The sequence below is a fragment of the Lagopus leucura genome, unplaced genomic scaffold, assembly GCF_019238085.1.
Source record: "Lagopus leucura isolate 7727_CA_CO unplaced genomic scaffold, USGS_WTPT01 Super-Scaffold_100001, whole genome shotgun sequence".
In the NCBI taxonomy this organism is placed as follows: Eukaryota; Metazoa; Chordata; class Aves; order Galliformes; family Phasianidae; genus Lagopus; species Lagopus leucura.
Genome location: NW_024962262.1, coordinates 10,895,730 through 10,921,094, shown reverse-complemented (window position 1 = coordinate 10,921,094; position 25,365 = coordinate 10,895,730). Strand labels below are relative to the sequence as shown.

At 37.8% G+C, this 25,365-nt stretch overlaps 2 protein-coding genes across 5 annotated transcripts in view; one reads left to right on the top strand and one right to left on the bottom strand.

Moving 5' to 3' along the window:
* The window catches only part of SERPINE3 (serpin family E member 3), a 19,278-nt gene extending 11,914 nt beyond the window's left edge, over window positions 1-7,364 (top strand). The window contains exons 4-8 of the mRNA XM_042868299.1: window positions 753-951; window positions 1,480-1,580; window positions 3,075-3,161; window positions 5,514-5,597; window positions 7,324-7,364. Coding sequence (XP_042724233.1) covers window positions 753-951; window positions 1,480-1,580; window positions 3,075-3,161; window positions 5,514-5,597; window positions 7,324-7,364 — 512 coding nt within the window. The remainder of the gene's footprint in view (window positions 1-752; window positions 952-1,479; window positions 1,581-3,074; window positions 3,162-5,513; window positions 5,598-7,323) is intronic.
* Window positions 7,365-8,173: 809 nt separating this feature from the next.
* INTS6 (integrator complex subunit 6) overlaps window positions 8,174-25,365 on the bottom strand; it is a 42,091-nt gene continuing 24,899 nt past the window's right edge. For 2 of the 4 annotated variants that reach the window (XM_042866891.1, XM_042866895.1), the window contains 14 exons: window positions 24,485-24,668; window positions 23,433-23,558; window positions 22,728-22,882; window positions 19,893-20,045; window positions 19,620-19,752; window positions 19,045-19,139; window positions 18,531-18,641; window positions 16,739-16,954; window positions 16,504-16,630; window positions 15,149-15,291; window positions 14,513-14,747; window positions 13,390-13,758; window positions 12,846-12,939; window positions 8,174-8,743 (listed from right to left, as the gene is read on the bottom strand). In XM_042866891.1, coding sequence (XP_042722825.1) covers window positions 8,650-8,743; window positions 12,846-12,939; window positions 13,390-13,758; window positions 14,513-14,747; window positions 15,149-15,291; window positions 16,504-16,630; window positions 16,739-16,954; window positions 18,531-18,641; window positions 19,045-19,139; window positions 19,620-19,752; window positions 19,893-20,045; window positions 22,728-22,882; window positions 23,433-23,558; window positions 24,485-24,668 — 2,235 coding nt within the window. In that variant the 3' untranslated portion in view covers window positions 8,174-8,649. The remainder of the gene's footprint in view (window positions 8,744-12,845; window positions 12,940-13,389; window positions 13,759-14,512; window positions 14,748-15,148; window positions 15,292-16,503; window positions 16,631-16,738; window positions 16,955-18,530; window positions 18,642-19,044; window positions 19,140-19,619; window positions 19,753-19,892; window positions 20,046-22,727; window positions 22,883-23,432; window positions 23,559-24,484; window positions 24,669-25,365) is intronic. The other 2 variants (XM_042866893.1, XM_042866894.1) reach the window with 2 other exon arrangements.

The window sequence follows — 25,365 nt, the reverse complement described above, 5'->3', positions numbered from 1 at the left end:
GGGGAGGTGATCCTCCCCCTCTACTCTGCCCTGGTAAGGCCTCATCTGGAGTACTGCGTCCAGTTCTGGGCTCCCCAGTACAAAACAGACAGGGATCTCTTGGAAAGAGTCCAGCAGAGGGACACGAAGATGTTGAATTGCCTGGAGCATCTCTCTTATGAAGAAAGGCTGAGTGAACTGGGTCTGTTCAGCCTTGAGAAAAGGAGACTGAGAGGGGACCTGATCCAGGTCTATAAATATCTAAGGTGTGGGGGGCAGAATGGCGAGGCCGGACTCTTTTCAGTGGTGAGTGGAGACAGGACAAGGGGGAACAGCCAGAAACTGCAGCATAGGAAGTTCCGCACAAATGTGCACAAGAACTTCTTTACGGAGCTGCCCAGGGAGGTGGTGGAGTCTCCTCTGGAGATGTTCACGACCTGCCTGGATGCCTACCTGTGTGACTTGCTGTAGGGAACCTGCTTTGGCAGGGGGGTTGGACTTGGTGATCTCTGGAGGTCCCTTCCAACCCCTACAATTCTGTGATTCTGTGATTCTCAGCTACAAAACACTATTTTTCAGCCAATCAGTTCTGCTCACATGAGCTGGTGCAGTGAGCTATAGGTGACCTGAGCTGAGCCCATGCATCACAGACAACTCCTTGCAGTCCACTGGTGTTCTGAGCCATTGGCTTCCCCACAATTGTTTTTTTGAGGTGTGACTGTTGTTTTCTTTATTTTAATGATGACATAAGATCTATATTCACATAAATACAGGTCAGTTCCAGACAACGACTCAGGATGCTTTCAGTGTCGTTGAGTTACCCTACCTAGGGGAGAAACTCAGCATGTTCATAGTGCTTCCAAGCCACAAACGAACACCTTTGTCCCAGATTGAGTCTCATCTTTCTGCCAAAACCATAGCACTCTGGTCCAGCAGCTTAAAGAGGACGAAGATGGATATTTTTCTACCTAGGTAAGCAATTCTGTTCCTCTGAGATGACTTCACTACTCCTGTTGCCAGAATTACGTGTGATAACAGTAACACGCACAACCTGCAGGACGGAACCAAATTATGTGCTTTGGTTCACAGTACTCTCTATGTGAAAGCATCTCTCATAATACATTCTCCACGTGAAAAACAATTTGTACATTAATGCTCATCTCCTCCAAGATAATTTTCAGAAACAATTCAAAGAGCCCTTTTGCTACAGCCAAATAGAATGTTAAAGAGAGTGCGTTCAGGAATACGTGAAGTTCACATGTCAAGAACACTGAGAGGTAGTATGATTGCAATAGAGAGAGGTGAGGGATTCTTGCTGTTAACATCTTCAAGTGAAGAGCAGTTGCTTCTCTGGAAGGTGTGCTTAATCAAGAAGAAAGCATTGGGCTCACGCTGAAAGAGATGAAGTGCAAAGGCTTGAAATAAATTGCATGTTCCACCTTTTAGCTTTATGAAACTATGAATTCTGCATTTAAATTACATTTTTCATCTTAATTTCAGGTTTAGTATTCAAAGCCTTTTTGATCTAAAGACAGTTTTTTCTGCCTTGGGAATTAGAGATGCATTTGATCCCACCACTGCTAATTTTAAAGGCATTTCAGGTAAGAGGTTTGAATGAATACAAAGTGATAATTGACCCAACATGTATAGACTCTGAGATAATATTGAAGAGATTCAGCAGACTCAGGTGTCCTTTACTGATTGTACTTCTTTTTCTGTGAACTCCAAAACAAAATTCCCATTCAATCTACTTTATTATTGATAATTGCTATTGGCATGGATGGCCTGGGAAGAATATAGGGGCACCATCCAGATGTGCAGGGAGGGATAGGACTAGGAAAGCTAAGGCACAGATGGTACTGAACGTCTGGAGGGGCCTGCAAAAACGCAAGGGATTCTTTAGATACATTGGGTAGAAGAGGCTGAGGTACTCAAGGAATTATCTGCCTCATGGCCGGTCAGGCTTCTCACACCTGAACTTCTACATGTATGTGTGTGTGGAGGGGCAGGGTGGGAGGCAAAATCCCTCCCATTGTAAGAGCAGAGCAAGACTGAGTCTGCCTCATGATGCTGATTTGTGTACAAGCCCATGGGGCTGGATGACATGCAACCCAGGGTCCTAAGGGAGCTGACTGATGTGGTTGTCAAGATGCTCTCCATCATGTTTGAAAAGTCCTGGCTGTCAGGCAATGTCTGGAAAAAGGGAAACATCAATTTTAAGAAAGGAAGGAAGAAGGACCCAGGGAAATAGAGGCCAGTGAGGCTCATCTCTATGCTTGGGAAGACCATGGAGTAGATTCTCCTGGAAGATATATTAAGGCACATGCATTCAATACACCATTGTCCAAATGGTGGGAAAATATCTGTGTAGACTAAAGAACAGACTGATGAAGGTAAAAATGAGAGAGAAGAGTATTCACAAAAGTGACTTAAAGTTTCCTGAAAGTCTCCCTAATCAAAGAGGCACACAAATCTGTGTGTTCCTACTTATGGTCTGGAAGTCCTCATCTCTCTCCATCAGCAATAGAGATTTGCTGTCTTCACTAGAGTAAAGTAACTTGATGTTGCCTTCCTCATGCGCTGTCTCACTCTAGAGATGTTTCTATATTGTGTCAAGTGATGTTCTTCTGCAGCCTGAACATGTAACAGAGGACACTTCCAGGCAGAAAGACACAAGACAAACACAAGGGTTTTGATTTACTCTCCTATTTACCTGCGCTTGGAGAATGCTGATCCAAAAACCCCACAGCCCTATTATTACAGCTATGGACTGAGCAAAGAAATCCTTGACATAGACCTGGCTCAGATGTTTGGGCTGTCTGTATTTATCCCTGCCAGACACATGCATGAAAAATCCTCTGACCCAGCTCACCTTTAGCACAGTTTAGATTCAGCCTAAGACCCCTAGATTCTGCAGGAAAAAATAACAAAAACTAAAAAAGGTAAAAGCTTATAGTTATAAATGAATATATATATAAAAATATATAAAAATATAAAAGCTTAAAGTTATAAATGAATAAAATAAAAATGGTGTTCACAATAAAATGCATGAGATCATTATTAATATTCACCTGTTGGGTTGGTTTGTTTTGTAGAGCAAGCTGGCCTTCATATTTCGGAAGCTATTCACCATGCAAAGATTGAAGTAACAGAGGATGGCACAAAGGCATCAGGAGCTACAGGTAAATCATACATATAAGTGTTACTTTTCACCCCTGCAGCTTGTCACTACAGCAACAACTGCTCATCACAAAACTGCTTCACAAAAGTATGTCAGCATTTAGAAGCACACCCACTCCAAATGCAAACATTTGTATTTAACATTTCTATTTCACCTTTATAATTGCACATAGGAACTCTTAAACCTCTTCCCATTCCATCTTTGATGTTAGACTAACACGCAAATGCTCAGGTGAAATCCAACTTTACCAGCCCAGGAAAAATCCAGTTTAACAAAATAAAGCATTTTTTCTGTTGGCTAAACAGAATCATAGAAAATCCTGAGCTGTATAGGACACACAAGGTTCACTGAGTCCAACTCCTGGCTTCACACACCACCACCCAAACCAATCTCTTTGTTCAGATCTCAAAAATCAAAGCATTTAAGAGGTTATTATGTGTTCATCTATAGCTCCTAAACTGTGACAGGGTTTGTTTCTGAAGACAGTCCCATTGGTACCTTGAAAGTTCATGAAGTGAAAGTTTTGTCATCTTCAATGCATTCTAGGCTTTTTTCTAACATCAGAACAGTGATATTTGTGCACAGACATTCGTTTCCCAGACACTTTACATGTGAGCAGTCAGGGCCAGTTCAGCACGGACATTCCAAATAAAATCTCAGCTCTGGACTACAGAGTTAATAACTCACCTCTGTAAGCTAAATGACATTTTCTTAGAAATCCTCCATCACAGCTTAAAGTAAAACAGGGAAACTGAGCTGTGCAATCCCCATTTCCTTTAAAGAAAAACAAGATTAAAAAGTCACATGAGCTATATTGAAGTCCCTTTAATCTTCATCTTTGTAAGGACTTCAGTGTTTTCAGTGCTAATAGTTTCATAGAATCATAGAATCGCAGAATGGCCTGGGTTGAAAAGACCACAGTGCTCATCCAGTTTCAACCCCCTGCTATGTGCAGGGTCACCAACCAGCAGACCAGGCTGCCCAGAGCCACATCCAGCCTGGTCTTGAATGCCTCCAGGGATGGGGCATCCACAGCCTCCTTGGGCAACCTATTCCAGTGCATCACCACCCCCTGTGTGAAAAACTTCCTCCTAATATCCAACCTAAACCTCCCCTGTCTCAGTTCAAAACCATTCCCCTTGTCCTATCACTGTCTACCCTCGTAAACAGCTGTTCCCCTCCTGTTTATCTTCACCCAGTTTGTATAAACACCTGGGATTGCCCTGACCCAAGTGCAGCACCCTGCACTTGGTCTTGTTGAACCTCATTAGATGTTCAAGGGCCCACTTCTCCAGCCAGTCTTGGTCCCTCTGGACTTAGACATCATTTTTTTTCCAGGAAATTCCTAACTTCTAGGCTTCCATTATACAGCAAGGAATAAGGGCAACCTGACCTAGTGCCGGAGCTAGTGGGTGGCAGCCCTGCCCATGGCAGGGGTTGGAACTGGATGATCTTTGAGATCCCTGCTAACCCAAGCCATTCTGTGGATCTAAGGTTAATAGCAGTCAGACAGCATTACACCTCTATTCCATTGAAATCAATGCTAGAACGTCCATGAATTCCCATCAGACCAAGCAAAGAAGCTGGTTTACAAAAAGTCTGACTATGCTCATTGCTTGATATTAAAAACACAGCATCCAGACACACAGTGGCTTTGAAGTTGAAGTTGCTTTTGTTTTAGGAGCACTGAAATAGTGCCACTCAAATTCACGTTATTGAGCCTTACTCAGATTTTCAATTGAATTCTGTTGCTTTAAATGCTCATTACAATTATCCAAGTTTTCAGTTTTGTCAATATAGTCAATACTACATAGCTGCAAGGCAGAGTTGATTTGAACAAGGCTTATAGTTGCTTCTAAGCCATCATAATTTTAGAGACTATTTAAGCACTCCCATACAGCGCTTTGAAGATACTCAGTCTTTGCTGTGAGCTCTGGCTAATTTCAGAAAGATATAAGTATTTATTTGCTGTTTCCCATTTAGAAGAGGGGATTACATTTGTGCCTTGCTCATCTTTTGATTGGAATAGCAGGGGTAGGGTTTGGCTTAAGGGTAACAGCACAGCATGACTTGGGCAGAGCTACCACTGTGGCAACAACAACAATTGTTACCTTTGCAATCCAAACCAGGCTGACTCACCTCAGCAATAAGCATGTGTCCCATCTGCTCACAATCACATGACACGACTTGTTCATTCATCCCCACCGATTTCTCTACAGGACAAAATCACTGGTTTACTCTTAGAGTAGCAGCTCAGGCTCTGGGGTTTGGTACTGTGAGTTTTGAGGACACAGCACAGAAGATGGAATGAAAATTGATGCATTTTACTAATATCTTCTTAATTGCATTACAGCAATGCTACTACTAAAAAGATCTCGAACACCTATTTTCAAAGCAGACAGACCTTTCACTTTTTTCCTGAGACAAGCCAACACAGGTATGTACACACACTTTCTGATTCAGCAGCAGAATCGTTCACAAGTAGCACCAAAATTGGTAAGAAGCTTGTCGTGCATCTTCAGTCCAGGACATTTCAACAGCCAGGAATAGTGAGTTTAGATTTTAAAGCACACATAAGGAATAGTTTAATTTCCTTTAAAATATATAATAAAAAAAGGAGAGCCAAGTCAGGAAAGGCAAATTAACTTCTATCTCTGTACATAGATTAGTGATAGGACAAGGGGGGTGGTTTTAAACTACAGGAAGGGAAATTTAGAAGTCAGGAGGAAGTTCTTTACTGAGAGAGTGGTGAGGCGCTGGAACAGGCTGCCCAGAGAGGCTGTGGATGCTCTGTCCCCAGAGGTGTTCAAGGCCAGGTTGGATGGGGCCCTGGGCAGCCTGATCTAGTACTGATCTGGCAGCTGGCAATCCTGCATGTGGCAGGAGGGTTGGAGCTTGATGATCCTTGAGGTCCCTTCCAACCCAAGCTACTCTACGATTCTATGATTCTATAATTTCTACTATGGTAAGCACCAGAAGTACATAAAGACCTTAAATGCCCCAGCATGGGAAACAGAATTCTGCAAGGCAATTGAAATCCCAAATGGGCAGCAGAGGTAGCTGAAGTTAAAATACAATTTTTTCCTCTACAAAAGAAACTTATTCATGCCTGCACAGGTGGCACGCAGCAAATTGACTTCTGAGCACAAGCAGCAGGACTCCACAGCCTGAAATTCCCTGTTTTAGCACTACCTCAACAGTATGAAGGGGCATAGCTCAGCAGTTCGGCAAACTAAAGCCTTCCACCCAGCTACAGTTCCAAATATACATAAGTTTCTCTCCTCTTGTATCGAATACCAACATCTTTGAGGAGACTCTTCCCTGCTTCACGTTCTCCTGAAACATCCAGGTTCTCAAATGCCATGGAAGCACACTGGATGTCACTAACAGACTGAGACCATAGCTCTGCAGAAAGCCTACAACTTGTGCATTCACTTTGGCAATCATTTTCAGGATTCAGTAAAACACTGTTTGGGGCCTGCCTAAAAAGACGCGAGGAAGTTATTTTCCTTAATTGCTTACAGCAGATAATTATGTTTATTGCCTGTAAATGCCCACATAATTAATACTCAGCTTTACAGATTCTGATAAATCAAAGCATGTGTATTAAGCAAAGGCAAAAATTAGGAAAAAAAGGCACTGAAGTAAATCCGGCCCACAATTAAGGATTCCTCAGGATTAAGACCAAACAGTAATTTCAGGGAATAAATTTGCTCACTTTACAGTATATGATAAAGCGCATGAAAAGGAAATGCAATTGTACAATAGGATCCTTACGTGATTGAAGTGTATGTATTATTGTGCTGCAACTCAAAACTCAGAAGTACACTTAGTTTAATATTTCCAATGGGAAAAAAAAAGGAAACCCAAAAACATTGTCATTGTATTTGTTCAGGCACAGTAAATGAAGTTTTTCCACTGGGAAAATAGCAGAGTTGTATTACTCTGTTCAGAAGGGATTCTTTAGGATGTGTCCTGAGGATCAACCTGGTCAGGTTACTATTTGGAAACACTGTTCTGTTTTCAGTACAGTAATGGTCAAATTATTCTAAGGAAAGCATGTCATTGCTAAATCAATTTTTCCATATAATGAAGAATTTCAATTCTGCTACTTCTGTGCTTCGAAAACTTGGTCCCAATTTTAACACTCTTTTCTTTTACAGGCTCAGTACTCTTTATAGGAAGAGTTACAAATCCTTCATAATAAATTCTAGTCAAATACCATCTTCTGTTCTTCCTATGGCAAACTTCTCTCGGATGAAATTAAAGGCTACATTATATATGTATTTATTAAAATGTTCTTGCTTCTTGCAAAAATGTTAAGTCCTCTGCTACATTATTACTTTATACATACTGTAGTAACCATGGAAAGGCCTAGGTTGAAAAGGACCACAGCTTCACCACCCTCTGTGTGAAAAACTTCCTCCTAATATCTCACCTGAACCTTCCTTTAGTTTGAAACCATTCCCCCTTTGTCCAATGACTACCAACCCATGTAAACAGTCATTCCCCCTCCTGTTTAATACACTCCCTTCAAGTACTGCAAGGGAACTTAGACCTGTCTAGAAAAAACTACCACCACAACTACAGCAAAGACTAAACATACATCTTAGAGGAAAAACAGATTTCACCACTGAACTACTTAAGAACCTGGGCCACAGCTTCTGCTTGACATCGTCTTGTTGGCAGATGCTGGGCTAATCAGCCAGACCCATTCAGAATGCAAGGGATCTAAAAGGGAATGTTCCACAAGAAAGAAGTTAGGAGTGTTTAGCAAAGATGAAAGATAGGGCCAATAAAGTGATGCTGTATGCCCAGGATGGCTGGACTGTTCATCCTACCATAGTCACAATCCTGCTTTCACCTCAGTAGCTTTTAATGAAGAACAGAATATTCAGTGACACAAACCTGCTCAGCATTCAGTATCAGGCTAACACTGAAAAATGGAAATTCCCTAAAAGCAAGGCAAAATGAACCATTCCAGTATAAACTGAACTGAATCCCACACAAACATTAAAATAGAGCTTTTATTGATGGAATAACAAAAGTGCTTTTCTTAAATATTTTTCAAAATACATTTATACAACTTACAATAATATATCCAAAATAACTGTATATACAAAACATTACCTTGTTTTATGTATGTGCTTTTTTTTTTTTCTGAAAATTACAAATCAACTTTTTGGCAAAGTTCAACCTTAAGAGGTGATAGTTTTGAAGGTTAGAATAAGAAAATAGAACCTGAGGGAAAGTGACACTTGAGTCCATGGACAGACAAGGAGTTCTCCATTTAGTTAAATAAAAATGTTTTAGTGATATTTTTCACATTACAAAAATAACAGAAAAGAAGAAAAAAAATGATGATGGATGCTTTTCTCATCTTCTTACAGAGCAGCTTCTCATTCTTTCATATACAGATAAGAGTGCATGTCAAAAATGAATGCAAGTAAGAACAGCAGTGCCCTGCTGTGGTTCTGGTGTGCAGTTCCTTAGCTGCTGTTGATATGGTTGACCTGATTGGATCTGCGATGGATTTCTTCCAGAAAACTCTCCAGCTGTTCTATCAGCATTCGTTTTTTAAACCTGTATTTGGAACAAGGCATTAATGAATGCACATAATACATCAAGTATCATTAGCAGAGCTTTTACTGAACTATCCTTTTAGGTACACTGCATGATGGCATTGCATGTACTGCTGCTTAGCAGAACTTCAGGAAACTACTAACTTGCTTCTCCATTTTGCGAGAGAACACAAACCAGGGTTACTACAGATCTGTCCTATTGTGTGGTTAAACATCACTCAGCCTTCATAACACCAGAAAAATATTGTTTTCTATTTCCAGAAGTTCTAAGGTAAAGAAAACATATGAAAGAACTACAATCCTAAAGGTAGCAGCAGCTTTTAGGGATTATTTGCATGCCTTCATGGCACAATCACAGAGGAGACTTTGGTTCTGATGGCAAAATAGCCATCACACAGCACAGAGCATGTTTCAAGATGATGAGAAAATACAAATAAAAAGTTTGAGAGAAACTGAAGAAAATATAGATGCAAACCATACTTGGAGTCTCTGTACTTTCATTCCCTACAGAGTACAGAAATTTGAGCATGAGAACATTGTCTCCTTTACTCAAACCGCTGTCTTGCAGCATGCTGTTCCTTGTTGCTTCCAGCTAACCCTACCCTTGTGACATTTCTGCATTCAAGAAGCAACTTCTGACCAATGCTTTGGCAGTTCAAAGCAGCAATGAAAGGATCACACACTTTCTCAACTCAGCACTATTCTGAACTGTACTCTGAGTTCAGTACTATGACCCGGTTAAATTCTGGGAAAAGAATGTGGTTCCCAGGCAGGCCTCCCAGTCCATGCCTGTTCCTCACAAACGTGCATCTGCCCTAATTCCCAAAGTGCAGACTTCCCCACAATCCCAGTTGGACTACAGGGAAACAGAACTCCCATTCCCAATCACTATCTCATGGAACATCCATGCTATAGGTATTTTCCCATCCTTTTCATCATGGTTCCCAGTAACTCATAACAGACCCACCCTCCGAGTACTGCTTCACTTCCATCCATCATTGCTTCCCTGATTCTTATTTGTTGCAAAGTATCAACCTGGGAAACATGGAACTAACTCCTCATTTGCCCAAATAAAAGCCAAATAATTTAAGCTAATAGCAAAGTACTTTGTTATATAGCATATCCTAATAAAAATTCAGCATGTTTATATTCAGTGTCAGTACTCTGAGAAGTACCAGTGTTGAAGTCCATTTGCAGCAGCTGTACAAGCTAACAGGAGATACTTCCTAGAAATTAAGCCTGGTGAAAGGTGGGAAATACAGACTACTAATTTACCACATCAATGTGAATCCTTTTGCCAACAGAGCAGCACACTATGGCCAGCCCTACAATACACGTCCCAGGCTCTTCTTCCAAATGTTAAACACTATATAGCACGCAGTTTTCTCAGGACAACAGAAATATTTCACCATAGCAACTGATACTGTAATTAACATAATTAAGCATCAACTCTTCCTAACTTACCTGTCAACTCTGCCAAAAAACGCAGAGCTACCTGATTTTTCTAGGTAAAAACTTCTCAGGTAACTGCAGCTACTGAGCACTAATGTTCATTATTATTTTGAGGTTGTATTAATTCTTTCCAGCACTTATACTACACATGGATATTGTTTAGCATTTTCTTTAGGTAGACACATTAGATTTTGTTATGTATTTAATAGCTTAATATTCTCTGTTTAGAAAACAAAAGAATACTGAGAAGTTGTCAATTTGGAGAATTTTGATCCACATTTTGTCAGTTTTTGCTCTAGACTAAAGGGTGCTGGATAATCTCATCTAGATTCCCTTTTCCCACGAAGTCTGGGAACCTTTCAAAGTCACTTCCAACTTAGGCTATTATATGATTCCACAGTTCTATTTATCAGAGAGTATTTAGTGCTGAGACCATAAATAGATTGTTATGTCAGCTCCAGAAAATATTGAGGACCTCTCACTTTCCCTGTCTAATTCCTCTTATTCCTTCGCTATATCACTTTTTCTGTGCTAGGTTCTAAAGCCATCTATTAGGAATTTGATTCCTTGTGTTTAACAAGGACTCCTTACAATTGCTACTCATACCCACCCCAGGCTGAGCCAGAAGTTTACCACCAGCTATAAAAGAGTCATTATCAGAATTGAAATTTGACATTAAGATGTGGAATCTCCTCAACATTTCACAGTCAACCGGGAAAAAATAAAACCTATTATGTCCCTCACCTTGGTTTTTGCCTTTTAAGAATGATAGCTTTATTTGTTCCCAATTTCGGCAGCATCTTTTGCAAGATGCATCCCTGACTTTCACTAAGTAGTAGAAGAACTACATGGCAAACCATTCCCAAAGGAAGAAGAAAACCCTAGATTATTTTAGACATCTCTCATAACATTCTTTTGGATTAAGTTCCAGAACTGAATGGGATCTGTTTTTAAACACAGGCTTTCTTGCTGCACTGCTCAAGAACTTTCCTAAGTCTCTGTTAAAAGAGCTCCTTGGAGCAGGGAAAGAGACCAAGCACTCCAAACTTGAACTGCATTCTGTGTCATCACAGGAATCAGCCATCAGTTAGCAAAACTTAACCATCTTAACTGCAAAGAACTTGGACATGTTTCCTACAGGGAGCAGGGAATTTTGGTTAAGAGTGATAGCTTGCCTGGATAAGGGCAGAAGCACCCAGAGACAGAACTACACAGAGATTGTAGGTACTGTTATCCAGTTGGATAACATGACTGCATTATAATCACCTAACCTAGGAGGAAAAAAAAAAGGAGGGAAGGATTAAGCTGCTCTTACATACAAACTAATAATATTTACAACAGTCCAAAAGAAATCAAACTGGCAAGTTTTTCTACCAGTAGATAGAAAAAACTGTTGGCTATGGTGACAGACAGGATTTAGATCTGATGCATCTGACAGCAAGACAACTGCTCCCAAGTTTGTAGGCAAAGAGTCAATGTGAGATACTGGAATAGACAAGCTGTGCAACAGAAACAAGAATTACAGTGGCTCCAAAGAGTCAAATTTCAGAGGCACAAATGTTCCAACCTCACTAAGGACTGCCAAAGACTACAGGAGAAACAGTATTGTGTTGGTGACAGTGAGGAAGCATGTGTAATCTACAGACTATGGAACAGCTTTGACAGGTGATAAAACATGAGAGAGATCAAGCAAAAGCATGATAAAGAATTACTGCTAAAGGAAAAACATTATCTAAATCAATATGACCCACTGTGCTGGCAGTAGAAGGCTAGAGAAGCTCTATAAATGTCCAATATTCAGTGTACATTGAACTCCCAAGCACAGTTTTACACAACTATCACTGATTTTTATTTAATCAAGATGTGAGCAGTAATACCACAGGAAAAAAAAAAAAAAAGAATTCTATGAAAACACAGGAGGATGAAGAACTATTCACTCAAGCAATCCTCAAAGTTACACAGCCTAAATAATGTTTAAATCCTTAATTCCTTTTAAATCCAACACTCTTGATTCCAATCATAATTTCCTGTTTTTCCTTTCTCTGAATGGTCACATAGGGTAGGCAAGCACAGTCTAAGGACACCTTAAGGACAACTGTCTATCTGGTTTAACAACATGCGTTTTAAAACTCCAAACTCTTTCCCTATGACAAATTACCACCTGAGGTTGTAGAAATAGAGCTACTCTATTTCTAAAGAAAATCTGAAGAGCAGACACATCTTCATAGAGCATATCGGGATCTCAGAACCAGACAAGATTTTGAGTCGATGCAGAATAATGAATTTGAACTGTTTATGGAAGTTTTATTCATAGTAAAGCACAGTGTCTTCAAGTTTTCAAATTAGCAATACACTCTCATTTGAACCCCAGAAGTTAAATGATTTTCTAAGTACCTTTTCTTCCTACACCACTGTTCACTTAATCCTGTGATGATTTAGCAGTTACAGCTACTAACATTAAGACTCTGTATGAAGCAAAAAGCATCAAGAAGCTTATGCACTTCCAGTGGTTTTTTTTCTATGAAATTATTTACCCCCAGTACAGAGCATTGTGTGGGAAGTTTAAGACAAAGGACTGTGTGGATGTCAAGCTGTTACGAGTGGCAGTAGATGGTGCAGTTTTATAAGATTAATACAATTCAGTGACCTACCTCGAAGCTTCTTTAATAACATTTTGCAAAAATATCAGTCTGGTTTGTAAGCTTCCCTGTACATGCTTCAGTAAAAGGAAGATTCTTTCATATTCTTAAAGAAATAAGAGCAAAAACAGTTAAACAGATACCTGTTCTAACATTTTGCTTCATGTGAACAAGGGCAAGAGAATTAATTCAGCTTCTGCGAGATTTTAAGTTAGATCATCTAAAAACCAGGCTCATAACAACACATAAAACACACAGTTTTATCAACATTAACTTTAAAAACCATAATAAGACAGTGGTGTTTAAGGTATTACTGGGATACCTATAATTCTAGCATCAATGATGAAGATCATTACTTTCATGAATACTGACAGATTCAGTGATATTTTAATCATTCATCCAGCAAGTTTTTATAAGATGCTTTAAAACAAATCTGCCTAGCTTTCAATTTTGTTTCACTCTCACAGTTTAACATTTTTCTGAAAAGGTAAAGCAATGTTAGTTCTTTGCCTAGCTCTCATGCCAGTCATTTAATGAAGGAATGTGGAATACTTACTTCTTCCTGGCTTTCGGATCTCTTTCATAATTTGTGCTCTCAGCTCCATATTAATCTCTCTGGAACTTCTGCAGGGCACTGTTTTTTTCCCTTTGCTGGTTGAAGATAGTGGCAAACTATCTTCAGTATTTTGTTCTTTACTACTGGATTCATCATGATTCTCCAAAAATCCATCAACATTCAAGTTATTCCCTATATGCTCATGGTCTGCACCCTCTATATGAGCTGCTGATCGATCCAATGAATTGAATGGAGAAGACATTGAAAATTCAGAATCCACAGCATCTGGGAAATCATCTGATGAAAGTGAGTCTGTAACATGATTCTCTACCACATCATCCATTGCAATCTCATTATTAGCTTCTGATGCTAAAAACAAGTGAAAAAAATACAATAAAAACCAGATTACATTTACAAATTCTACCTTCTTTATGATCTGATAGAGGTCACTGAAACTATAACAAACATCAATACCTCTAAAACTATGCTTCTGCTTATCTATTATACTTGCCAGGCACAAGAAAACGTTTGTTCTTTCAGGGTTGTAATAATGAGCACATTAGTTTATTTCCTGTCAATTAATGGCTTAATAAAATCACAGCTGTATTCTTTCACATGAAAGGGAAAATTGATAAATGTATTATCAACAAAGCAAAGAATGAACCTGTAAAATGTACTTTTACGACATACTTCTCTTTCCTTATTAAAGTGAACTGACAAACTTATTGAACAACTGTTGCTCACTGAACAGCGAGAGCAAGACTTTTACAGAGTACCTCAGCTCAATGCTAAGAAAAATAAATTCACTGCACTACAGTGAAATTCAAAACAACCTCACGTTGTGATAACTTCTGCAGCTTGTAAACCTGCAGGAAAAAGAACACCCTTTTGTTTACATTGTCTCCTTATTTAATACAGGAAATACATTGTTTATACTGGAAAGTTCACATAAGAGAGACTTCAGTCTGAAGGGCTATGTGATAAGCCCCCACTGCACACTTCAATACTTCATTTCCAAAATTGGCCCTATTTGGGAAATCAGCCAATGAGTTTTCTATATAAGCAAGCTTCTTACATAAAATTAAATAAAAACCAAACTCTCTACATACAAAAATTCACTTACTTTTCTGAACAGGAATAGGTTTAACAAGGTCAAGCTGTGCTTGTGTGATTGGTGATGGTGGTCCTTTTCCTCCAATGTGGTTATTCACAACTGGAGGAGTTTGTGGTCGACCTCTGAGCAGGGGAGACATACACCGACGCCTTTTTGGAATCCCTTGCATACTTGGTTCCCCAGGTCTTTTATGCTTATTTTGAGGTCCTGATACAAACTCATCTGCTTCATCTATCATCATTCCCTGTATTTAATGGGTGGAATGCTTAGAACTTCAATCCAGAAATACATAATATAAAACGTTGTGAATACTGATGCGGTGATGCTTATCAGGCAATAATGAACAATATGCCACTACTTATCAGCTTCTCAAATGGCAAACAAAACATGATTTGGCATTATCTATACTACAGTGACAAATATTTCATTTATACAGCACTTTGAAGGCATAACACTGGTTTCTAATAAAGACTGCTCTTCATATGATAACACTGATGAAAAACACCTGAGGAACATCCTTGTACAAGATGCCTTCCCAGATTGGGAAATACTTGGAAATACTTCTCCTATACTTTACTCTTTGAATAGTCTAACCAACAGCAGACACAACAGTAAGTTTTTAAAAAAGCTGTATGGAAAAGTCACCTTTTTGTCCAATTTGAATGGATTGCCAAATGTATGGAGCCTTCGGGGTTGATCAGGATCAAGCTCTCGGAGTGGAGAAGGGATTTGTTTTAAATATTCCTGGTAGTTTCCCATTTGTGCTATAGGTACACTGTGAACTTGATCTGTTGTAAAAGGATGATTTATTAATATATTATACTAGTGTCATGGGAATTCAGCCTATATCCACATTAACATCTCAGATTTTCAGTCTTTTATCAAATGCATTAACAGAGTAGATATGCAAAACTCACCATTATTCTCACCTAATTGGTATTTACAACATCATGCTTTGAGTGCAGAAAGCTTGCTTAAATGAATCTGTCGTGTATTCCATCATGACATGGAAAAAGCAATAGCTGTCATGCATGGATTTTAGTTTTCCAGAGTGTCCCATAGCTTTTCAACAGGTAGATGGGTGGAAAAAAAAACAAGACTTGCAATAAATTTTATCTAAAACATCACTACAAACAAAACCTACAGTACTGCAAAGTAGTAATGCCATGCTGCACATAGCTTTGATAGACATCTATCCAATTTTGGGTACATCACATGTAATTGTTGAGACTGGCACGTTCTTGAAGCAACAGTGATTTTTTTGCCACTGGAATCAAAGTCTCGAAATTTACAGGACCTGAAAACTTACACATTTGAAGTTTCTAAGCCTTTCATCAAGCAGAACACAAGTCACCAAAAACAGCAGAGAAAATAACTGTAAAGTTTTGATGTGTTTGAATCCCTTCACCAAAGAGCAACTTGATTTCAAATGATGTTCTGTCACTACTTAAGTCAGATGAACAACAGTGACCAAGTGATAATGCAACTTTCACTTGCATTACCCATTTTCTCCACTTTTTTTTAATCATCTTCTATTCGTTAGATGCTCTAACATAGTGCCCAGAAGACATAAATGAAAGTGAAAATGAAACAATTACACAACTCCTGTTGACCTAAAGGGTGAAAGAATCACACTGACAGCACCTAGTGAGTAAGTTCATCTTTCCACTGTTCACAAAATACTTCCTACATAGAAAAAGACCTTAATGTTCAAAAATCCCCTCAAGTTTTCTTACATACATCATGAAACTTGGTGGAAAAAAAAAAATAAGTGAACAAAGAATCCATAAGTAAAAGGCCAAGTCTCCTAAGACTAAAGGACAGAGCAGTGAATCTGCATCCTCTGTCCCCAGCTGTTTTTCTTCCAATTAGCTAAGGAAAAAAGTCAAGTTTAATGGCAAATGGCTGCTAAGCTTTTATGAATAAATATTTGTTGAGTTTTCAAAATTTAATAAAAGCAGTATCACAAAGGCAAAAAAAAAAAAGCAAAAACAACTAACCTTCATCTTGTCCTTTGAGGAACTTCCGAGTACTCTTCAGTAAGTTAGATCTCATTCGTGTTAATTGATCCAAAAGATTTCTTCTAGGTATATCATAAGCATTTCTAAAAGTTTGAGGTTTCAAATCCTACGGTTTCAGCAATTAAAGTTTCAATTAACACAAAGTATGGAACAATATCTAGCATTTCAATGGTAGTATATTGAAAATAACAACATTACACACAGTGGTGCTTACCTTATTCAGCAAAGCTATTTGGAACCCAGCATACTCCTTCATATTGAAGTCTAGAGGTCTATGAGGAATTTCCCCAGTAATCCCCTGTAGCAGATGTTGAAAATCGTTCCTATGTGCCATAGACAGGTTGTGTGATCTGCTTCTGACCTTAATTCCAGTCTCTTGCGCTACCTTTTTGCCTACAGAGCCAATGACTCTATCGGACTCTATTTTGGCCTTAATTTAAAATAAATAAATAAATAAAATTGACAATATGCTCTTAAAAGAATTAGTCACTTATTCATTTTAAATTCCTACCTAGAAGATTCAACAATGTGCTAACACACTATGACGACCATAACCAGGATCAGTGCTTAAGGAGTGCTTAGTACAAAACCACTTAATGTTTACTACAATTTCAAATATAGTGAACAGTTTGTGCCTAGGTTTTCTGCATATTTCTCCCTCTGCTGCCCATTACTAAGCACCAATATGCATGCAATGCTTTTATTTTCATAAGTCATAATTTGACTGGCAATTCTCTGCAAGTCTATCTGTACTCAAACTGTTTTCTGCTGCAAGAGCTAAATGCTAGCTTTCAAGACTGATTCTCTCACAACTATAGTTGTGATCAGTCATACAATGATATCAGCTTTCTAAAAGCTCAATACAGTCATAACATTAAACAAAAAAATAGGAAATACATGAAAATACCCAATCCTATTTGACCAGACAGACCTCACCCCCAGCATTGTTAGATTTGTACCAAAATTAAACATGTTCATAAATGCCAACTTTGGGGCAGAATACAGTTGAACAAAGAGCTAGAATTTGCCAAGACAATTTGCCAGTGTTTGTTTTGCAGCTTTATATAAATTTGCAGACTACTCAAAATCTGAATTTGTACTTAAGAATACTGTGCCTGTACTGATAGAACCTTTCAGAAGTGAGAAAAGCTTTGTGTACAATTTGCAGTGTATGTCATAGCATCTTAAGAGTCCACAAAGGCTAGATTGAGAGATTAGTTCATTTAGTAGAACACTGAGCAATGTGACCATGATTTGCTAGAATATGCTCTAGAATTCAAGTTTGCTCCCCTGTCAAATAATAGCTTATATCCACTTTTTTTTTTTGTTTGTTTTAATAAAAGCTGATCTGTAAGAACTTGTTAGCTATGTGAGAAGTACTTGTGCTACTATTAAAGTTTCAAGCCTTTTGCATTCTTCCATTATGTTGAACAAGAAAGCTTAACATGCACAGCTCAACAAAAAAGCAAAGGTAGCAGGGCAGAAATGCCATAGCTGGGGCAGGGGACTAGGCAGAGATACATGCACTATTCTGAATAGCATCAACAACTTCATAATTTTACAAAAGGTCACTTGCAACTTTTGTATGTATATTATTTGAGATTATGTCAGTTCAGTTTTCATTTACTGAACTCTTTCCATTTCAAAAGCCACATTCTGATTCAGATGCATCTAAGTACAAATCCCTATTTTCTGAAAAGATGCTGGAGTAAGATAACATGTTTTCTTTTGGACAAAAATATGCTACTGACTGTACACATAAAAATGTTCCTTAAATACAGGAGATCTTAACATGTACCTCCATATCTATCTATACAGCCCAGTCTAAATTTATCTTAAATGTTTTCTTTCAAATCACAGAACCAAAATACTTCTTTATTAATTGCTTATGGGAAGGCATTAACCTGATCTTCCTGCTCTTTTTCCTTGAAAACTCTTGAACTTGAGTATTTTAAGATATTATCCTGATATTACAAGTTTTTACTGCTCTTGTGCTTCAACATTACCTGCTGACTCAACTTTTTGAGATATGAAATGACACTGTAACTAAGTCCATATTCCACATTGTCAGCTATAAGGTTTGGTGCTCCCATCATTCTCACAGCTTTCTTCAAAGGCTGAAACATGGAATATATTGCAAAGTCATGTTTAACTTTACAAGTGTTACATACATACTTTAAGTAACTGCCCCAGATAGGACATGAAGTCCTTAAAGACAAAAGACAGATTTTTCAGGGCAGGTTTTTTTTGTTGTTGTTTACAAGTATCATTCCATTCACACTGAATCAGTCATGAACAGAAATCATTTATTAGTTACAGTTGTTGAATTTTATTGCTATACTCAAATTTCAAGTCTTCTCACAGGACTACAGTGAAAAGAGTATCACTGTACATAGAAGTCCAGTTATTCTCTTAAAAATATATATTCTACTTGAAATAGGTTAAAAAAAAAGCACCCATACTGGAAAGGTAACTATAGCTGTTTAATAAAATAGAAACTTGAAAACCAAGACATCTTACCCCAAGATAATAAGGAGGCATTGTCTTCAAATAGCTTTCAAATGACTGCAGCCATTTTAATGTTGGCTTTGCCTTGTGTACTTTAAACAAGTCATCTGATGGTTATGAAAAAGAGACACAATGAAAGACATCTGTTTTTTTTTTTCCCTAGTAGGAGAAATGCTAAGAAAATACTAATTCCTTAATGCTTAACTATATTATTTTAACATATATACAACTAAACCAAATACGCACAAAAGATCAGTACATAAAAGATTAAAGTTGCAGCCAAAAGATGGAACCTGATCAATTTAATAAATGAGATGATAGATTGAGAATAATAGCTACCAATATAAAAGAAGTGAGACTACATTTCCAAAAGAATGATTACATAAATTTTTCTTGCACTTTTGGCACAAGTCAGGGACATCACAACAATTGTTTACAAGTGAAATAAATATTATCATGGATGAAATTGCTTAGCATTCTAGCTTTCTGTAGGTATGACTAATACTGTCAGCAGCTGGATAAAACTCTTTAGATTAGATCAATTTTTCAGTTGCTTACTACTAAAGATTTTATAGTCTGGTACTTACCTAGCAGTGGAAGAAGAACTGGATAATTATAAGGCATCACAAATAAATTCACACAATTCAGGGCTGTACTAGCTTTCAAGTAACCAAAAGGATGACCGAGTTCACTGTATTTTGCACTATTGCTCACATACACCTGCATTAAAACACATTACAAGTTAAGCACATTTTGATGTATTTTGTAAATTTAAAGTTTTACATCCTAATTTGATTCTAGAGTAAATTACATGACAAATAGCTTTATAGAGACTTCATTTAAGTGTGTATTCTACTTGCCTGCCAGCAGGTCTGAGGGGATTTTCTTTCCAGGATAAACTGGGTCAGTGGTGAAGGCTCTAACTCATATTTGTCAAAAGGCAGTTTGTCAATGACCATAGGTTCACAGTCAGTGCAGGAGAATTTCACCACAGGATGAGAAGTGCGAGGTGGCTAAACATAAGCATTCCACTGTTAATGAGTCTGCATACAATGACTAAAGCTTCTTTGTACTGTGACAGCCAAAATAGATTATTTAAAAACAAACATTTAAGGAGCCTACTGAACACAGGATTCATACTTATAAGTCCTAAGCACATCATTTGACATTGGCACTGTCGTGAAACATCTTGGAAATCAATTTTCTAAATATTAATCATTTTACCTACTAAGTTTACAACAGTAAAATTTCATACATATACACAAAAACTGTACAAATGGAAGTAAATCCCTGCGTGGGCTTCAACACTACTTTGGGGCATGCCCACTTTGACCCTGCAGAACTAAGCTTTATACTTTCATATTTGTTGATTTTCTCTGTTTAACAGCACGTCTCCTTTTGGGCAAATTTTATATTTAACAATTTGAAACTGAATTACAGTGATTCATATGAGAAGAGTTTACAGCAACTCACATTTTAACTGGAATTGAGGCAATTTAATTGTAATCTTTTTATTAATTACAGGGAAAAAGCCTTTCAATCTCAAGTTTCAAATATAAGTTGCTAACACTTGTAATTTCTTTTGCTGAACAGAGGCAGCAAATTTTTATGTCATGAAATTTGGAACCACATGCCTTACTTTGAAAGACTTTCAGGCGGGGAGCTAAAGCTTTTATACTTACCCTTAACCTCATCCAAGGCTACTAGAATCTGAGGAAGATCTCACCTGGGAAGCCTCCTTCCATTTAGTCCCTTTACAAGAAGTCAACTAATAAATACGTAAGATGAGCTACGGAAATACAGTTTCTTGGACCTTCCTAACACCTCACCTTGAAAGTAATTTTTCCTACAAGTTTATAAACTTTAGTCTCTTCCTTTTAGGATGAGCCAGCCAAATGTTATCTGTCCACAGAGCTGGTCTTGCCTTGAGTATCTCCACTCTGAGGAGGCTGTACTGTCCAAGTGCACACAAAACAGGAGGCCCACTCAATTGAAGGAACTGCAATTCTCTTGAAAGAAGATGCCTCCAATAAATAGTTGTGGCGGAGTTTCTGACCAAGCCATGAAGCAGTTATACTAAGAATAAAAAGGCTGCAAAAGAAGTTGAATGCTAAGACTTGAGTAGTCCCATAAGTTTTGACTGGACAGCAAAACTATTTTTTACCTCAAAGCAGTGAGAGCAGCCATTTACATGTTGATGCACCAACAGAATCATTAGCAGAGTTTCGCATACATTTAAGAATGCCTTGATTGTACCATCTACATTATATGAAACAGTTTTGAGGTAGCCTATTTCAGATAACTCCACAGTGTATCAGGGGGCAAAGAAAAATGTAACTACAAATTCTTAAGTAAGCAGGATGTTAAGCTCTAGCACTATATAGTCATAAAAGTCAGGAAATACAAGTCTTGAAACACTATAAGCAAATGTAGCTCCCTCACATTGCATAGGGAAGGTTCAGTTGGGAATTTCAATTGATGTCTACAGGAATTTAGCTGCATGTGCAGTAATCCAATGTTTTGTGCAGTTATGAGAGAGGTACACACACTACGAGAGCAAAGTATTTTTTCACATCTTCTTGCAATTTAGCTTCAAGTTTTCAGTGATTTGGAACGACAGTTCTTCACTTGGCAAGATCTATTTTAGCAATGTCAATCAAGATCCACAGTAGCAGACAAATCATAGAAATTTTTCACAGTGAAAGGAAGCAGATATATCATTATTGATAGTGATTACAAGAAGTACACAGGGCAGAGCAGTTTTTTCTGACAGCACTTTTTTCAATATCCAATGCTGTGGCTTTTTGCTTTTTAAACAACTACAAGATTTATTATATTGGTTTGCTTTTTTGTTCATGGAATGGGGACAGATCCCAGCAACACCACATCTACAAACTTGACTAAAATTTCATACTTGCATCATTCTACAACAACCTGTATTTCACAGTAAATTTTGCAAACATAATATAATTTTCATGAGCAGCTCAGTGAGCTAATCAAACTACTTTTGGATCAAAAATCAACAAAAATCATCATGAAAGACAGGGAAGAATTATACAACTCCACACAAGTTCCACTTTAATGATTTTCAAAGATAAGTAGAAATAAATATTTTATACTAAAGATTAGTCTTCATACCATACAAAAGGCACTGGCATATATTATTTATGGAAACAAGAACAAGGAAAACTAATTCTGTAGATAGCACTTTAAAAAAAGGCAAGTTTCTCTACTTGGGATAAGCTAAAAATATAGTTACAGCAAACAGTAGATGAAATTGCATCCATCAGCTACAGTGCAAACAGAACTATCTCAAGGATGCAAAACTGGTAAGATCATACAATCTTCTTTCTGTTAACATCATGTTAGGTAATAAAATTTAGTAGTCCATTATCAGACCAAGTGCCATCTGATTTCTGCCTTGGTACTTTAAGAGTTTTGACAAACAGTGTGCATAGACTAGGTTGACTTATCTGCTACAGTCACTTTCTTAATGCTTCAAAGTGAATACCATGTTACTTGTTCATGAGCAAATTATCTAACATAACAGCAATATGGATTTTCATGTGACATTCTTTAGTTCATAGAGCTTTTAACAATGGCTCCAATAAAGCACATCTCTCAAGACTTAAAAATAATTAGGTAGGAAATTCAGGAGTACTCCTCCTTTTATTTTATATAACTTCAGTACTTACCAGCGTTGGTGAATTCTGATCTGGCCAAAAAGATTCAGGAACAGGCCAGTGACCTATAGGAACCCCAGTTTTAGGGTTTGGTCTAACATAAATGAGTTTATGACAGCTGTGCCAAGGCTGGGGTCCAAAGGGCCTAGTTATATCCACCTGTCCATCTACAAAGGAAAAATGCTTTATAAATCAAAATAATATTAAAACTCAAAGAGCATTTATCAGCTTCTGTGAAGAGTTCAAGAACTACGTTCCCAGGGATGATACTCCTTCAGTTAATATTATTTTCAAAAAACACTTGTGCAAAAAAGTAGTAATGATGAAAAAACAAGTGAGCATTGGATATTTACAGAACCACAGTTGAATTATCTGGAGCTCTTTATAACCATTAGATTGCCTTTCTCATCCTATTATTATTCCCAGTTAACCTTGATATCTCCATGCTTAAAGACAATACTTGATACACACAGTTAAGACTATTGGGCTAATGTATTGCAGCAAAGGAAGATTAGAAAATCCCACAAAAGCCTCCCAGGAACATCCCAAAATGGACCTAGGCTACATTTAGAGTGAGAATTTAAGGACAGCAGAGTTATACCTGCTATTCTAAATTTCAAATTTTCCTTTGGTTTTGCAATTCTTATATTAACTTCACTAAACTATACTGACATCATCACTGTCATCTGATATCAAAGTGTAAAAGACATCAAGTACCATCAATCGGCGAGGGGTCTGGTCCAGCTTTTTCAAAATTTATTACCACTCCACTTTGCACTTTTTGCACCAGTGATTCAAGACACTGATTCAGCATTCTTGGAGAGCATACACAGTATGATCGACCTGGAACAGAATAGCCAATGTTGAAGTTGCTCAGTGTTCTGCTCTTACTTTAACTTACATTGTTCAAAGCCGCTGTTTTGTTATACTTAACAAAATAGGTATAGATTACTGATTTATAGCATATGCCAAACACTCTAAGGACCAAGGCAGCCTAATAAAGCAGTAATAGTGCTACCTGCATCTTCTCTGAAATGTTTGGGTTTTAGCTCCTTAATGACATTAACTCAAATTCCTGGTTGAATCCATGGAAAATGGGCTCCCCCTTGTGACAGACATCAACACAACTGTCGAAACATTTCAGTCAAAGCACTACTTAGCACAAGCCTACGTTAGCCAGGAAGTAATTGAATCAGATTCTTTTGGAGTGTTTAAAATCCTTCTGCTTGCTTTCTACCAAATCTTCTGCAATGGATCATAAGTATCACCACATTTCAGCATGCAATCAAAGCATTTTACATAGGAATTAAAAAGCTAATGCCCAAATTTGAATATAATTTCTAACAGGTAAGAGTTATAAAGGCAAGAAAAGCAACCATTTTGCAGAATTCCTCTGCATTTTACACTGCAGAAATCCTGCATTGCATTTTGCGTTCTCTTAAAAAAAATATCTTAAACATTCCCCATACTTTTGGCTTGCTTTGATTAAAGTATGACAGAATATACTACAGACTCAACTGCTATAATTTCTAATTATGATACTGAAGAGAATTTTTAAAAAGTTTTTCCAATAAAATGCTAAAGGAATTAGATTCAAATTCTTCCAAGACAAGTTACATCTGAAGCATTAAATCAGGGTCATTGGATTTATTGTAATCAAGCCCTGAGTTTTCAGCAAGTAAGAGTTCACTCCACATACCTGATTAACAAAGCCACGTTCAATCCATTTTCTAAGTCACTGACTTGTCAAAGGAAGCCAGGGCACCTACCTCCTGTGACTTCACACATCGGTGTGATTGCAGAGTCATCCACTGGTACCCCTGCCATCTGCTCTGATTCTGGTGATGAAACACCAGGCAAACGAAGTACTAAAGCAAACAACCTCTGATCCCATCGAAAGGGTTCCTTAGTCAACTCGCTCCCAGGCAGAGGGGAATTGAGAGGTAAGTGGAGCTGAAAAGGAATTTAAATCTGTGAGTAGCTACTTCAAAAATAAATCAAGTTACATAGTGATAGCAAATCTATAACCACTTATAAACACAGCTATAACCTTTCCACAGCTATTTATGATTCTCTTTTGCTACTGTACAAGCAAAACTTAATGTAATCAGCACTTCAAAGACATTTAAGGACAAGATGAGGCAAAAACTTGAGAACCACAAACTGAGTGGGAACCACCACCTTCTGAATATAAACTTAAGAATCAACAGAATATCTTCTTTGGTATTTTATCTGTAAGAACTAATTTTCTGCAGAATAAGCCTACTGTCAGCTATCTTCTGGTGGATTCTTCAAGTTAAAAGGCACAGCCAAGTGAAAAGGTATTTTTAACTTAAGCCTACTAGAGAAGAAGCATAACTTGGGTATAGCTGCCGAAAACAATCCAGCTACCATGACAATCTGATCCAAATAACTTCAAGCAAATCAATGTGGTGGTTATGTTATAGCATCAGAAAGGAGTGACTTTAGCTAAGTTGGGCACATCCCTCAGTCATACTCATACTTTCTCAGTGCTCTAAGTAAACAACAGGTTGAAATCAATACCGAAATCTAAAGTATTCTTTCTTATACATAATCAATAACAATAGCTACAGCTATCTACACAAGGAAGAACTATCTGCTGTGCCATTGTATTGCCTCTATCTGGAAA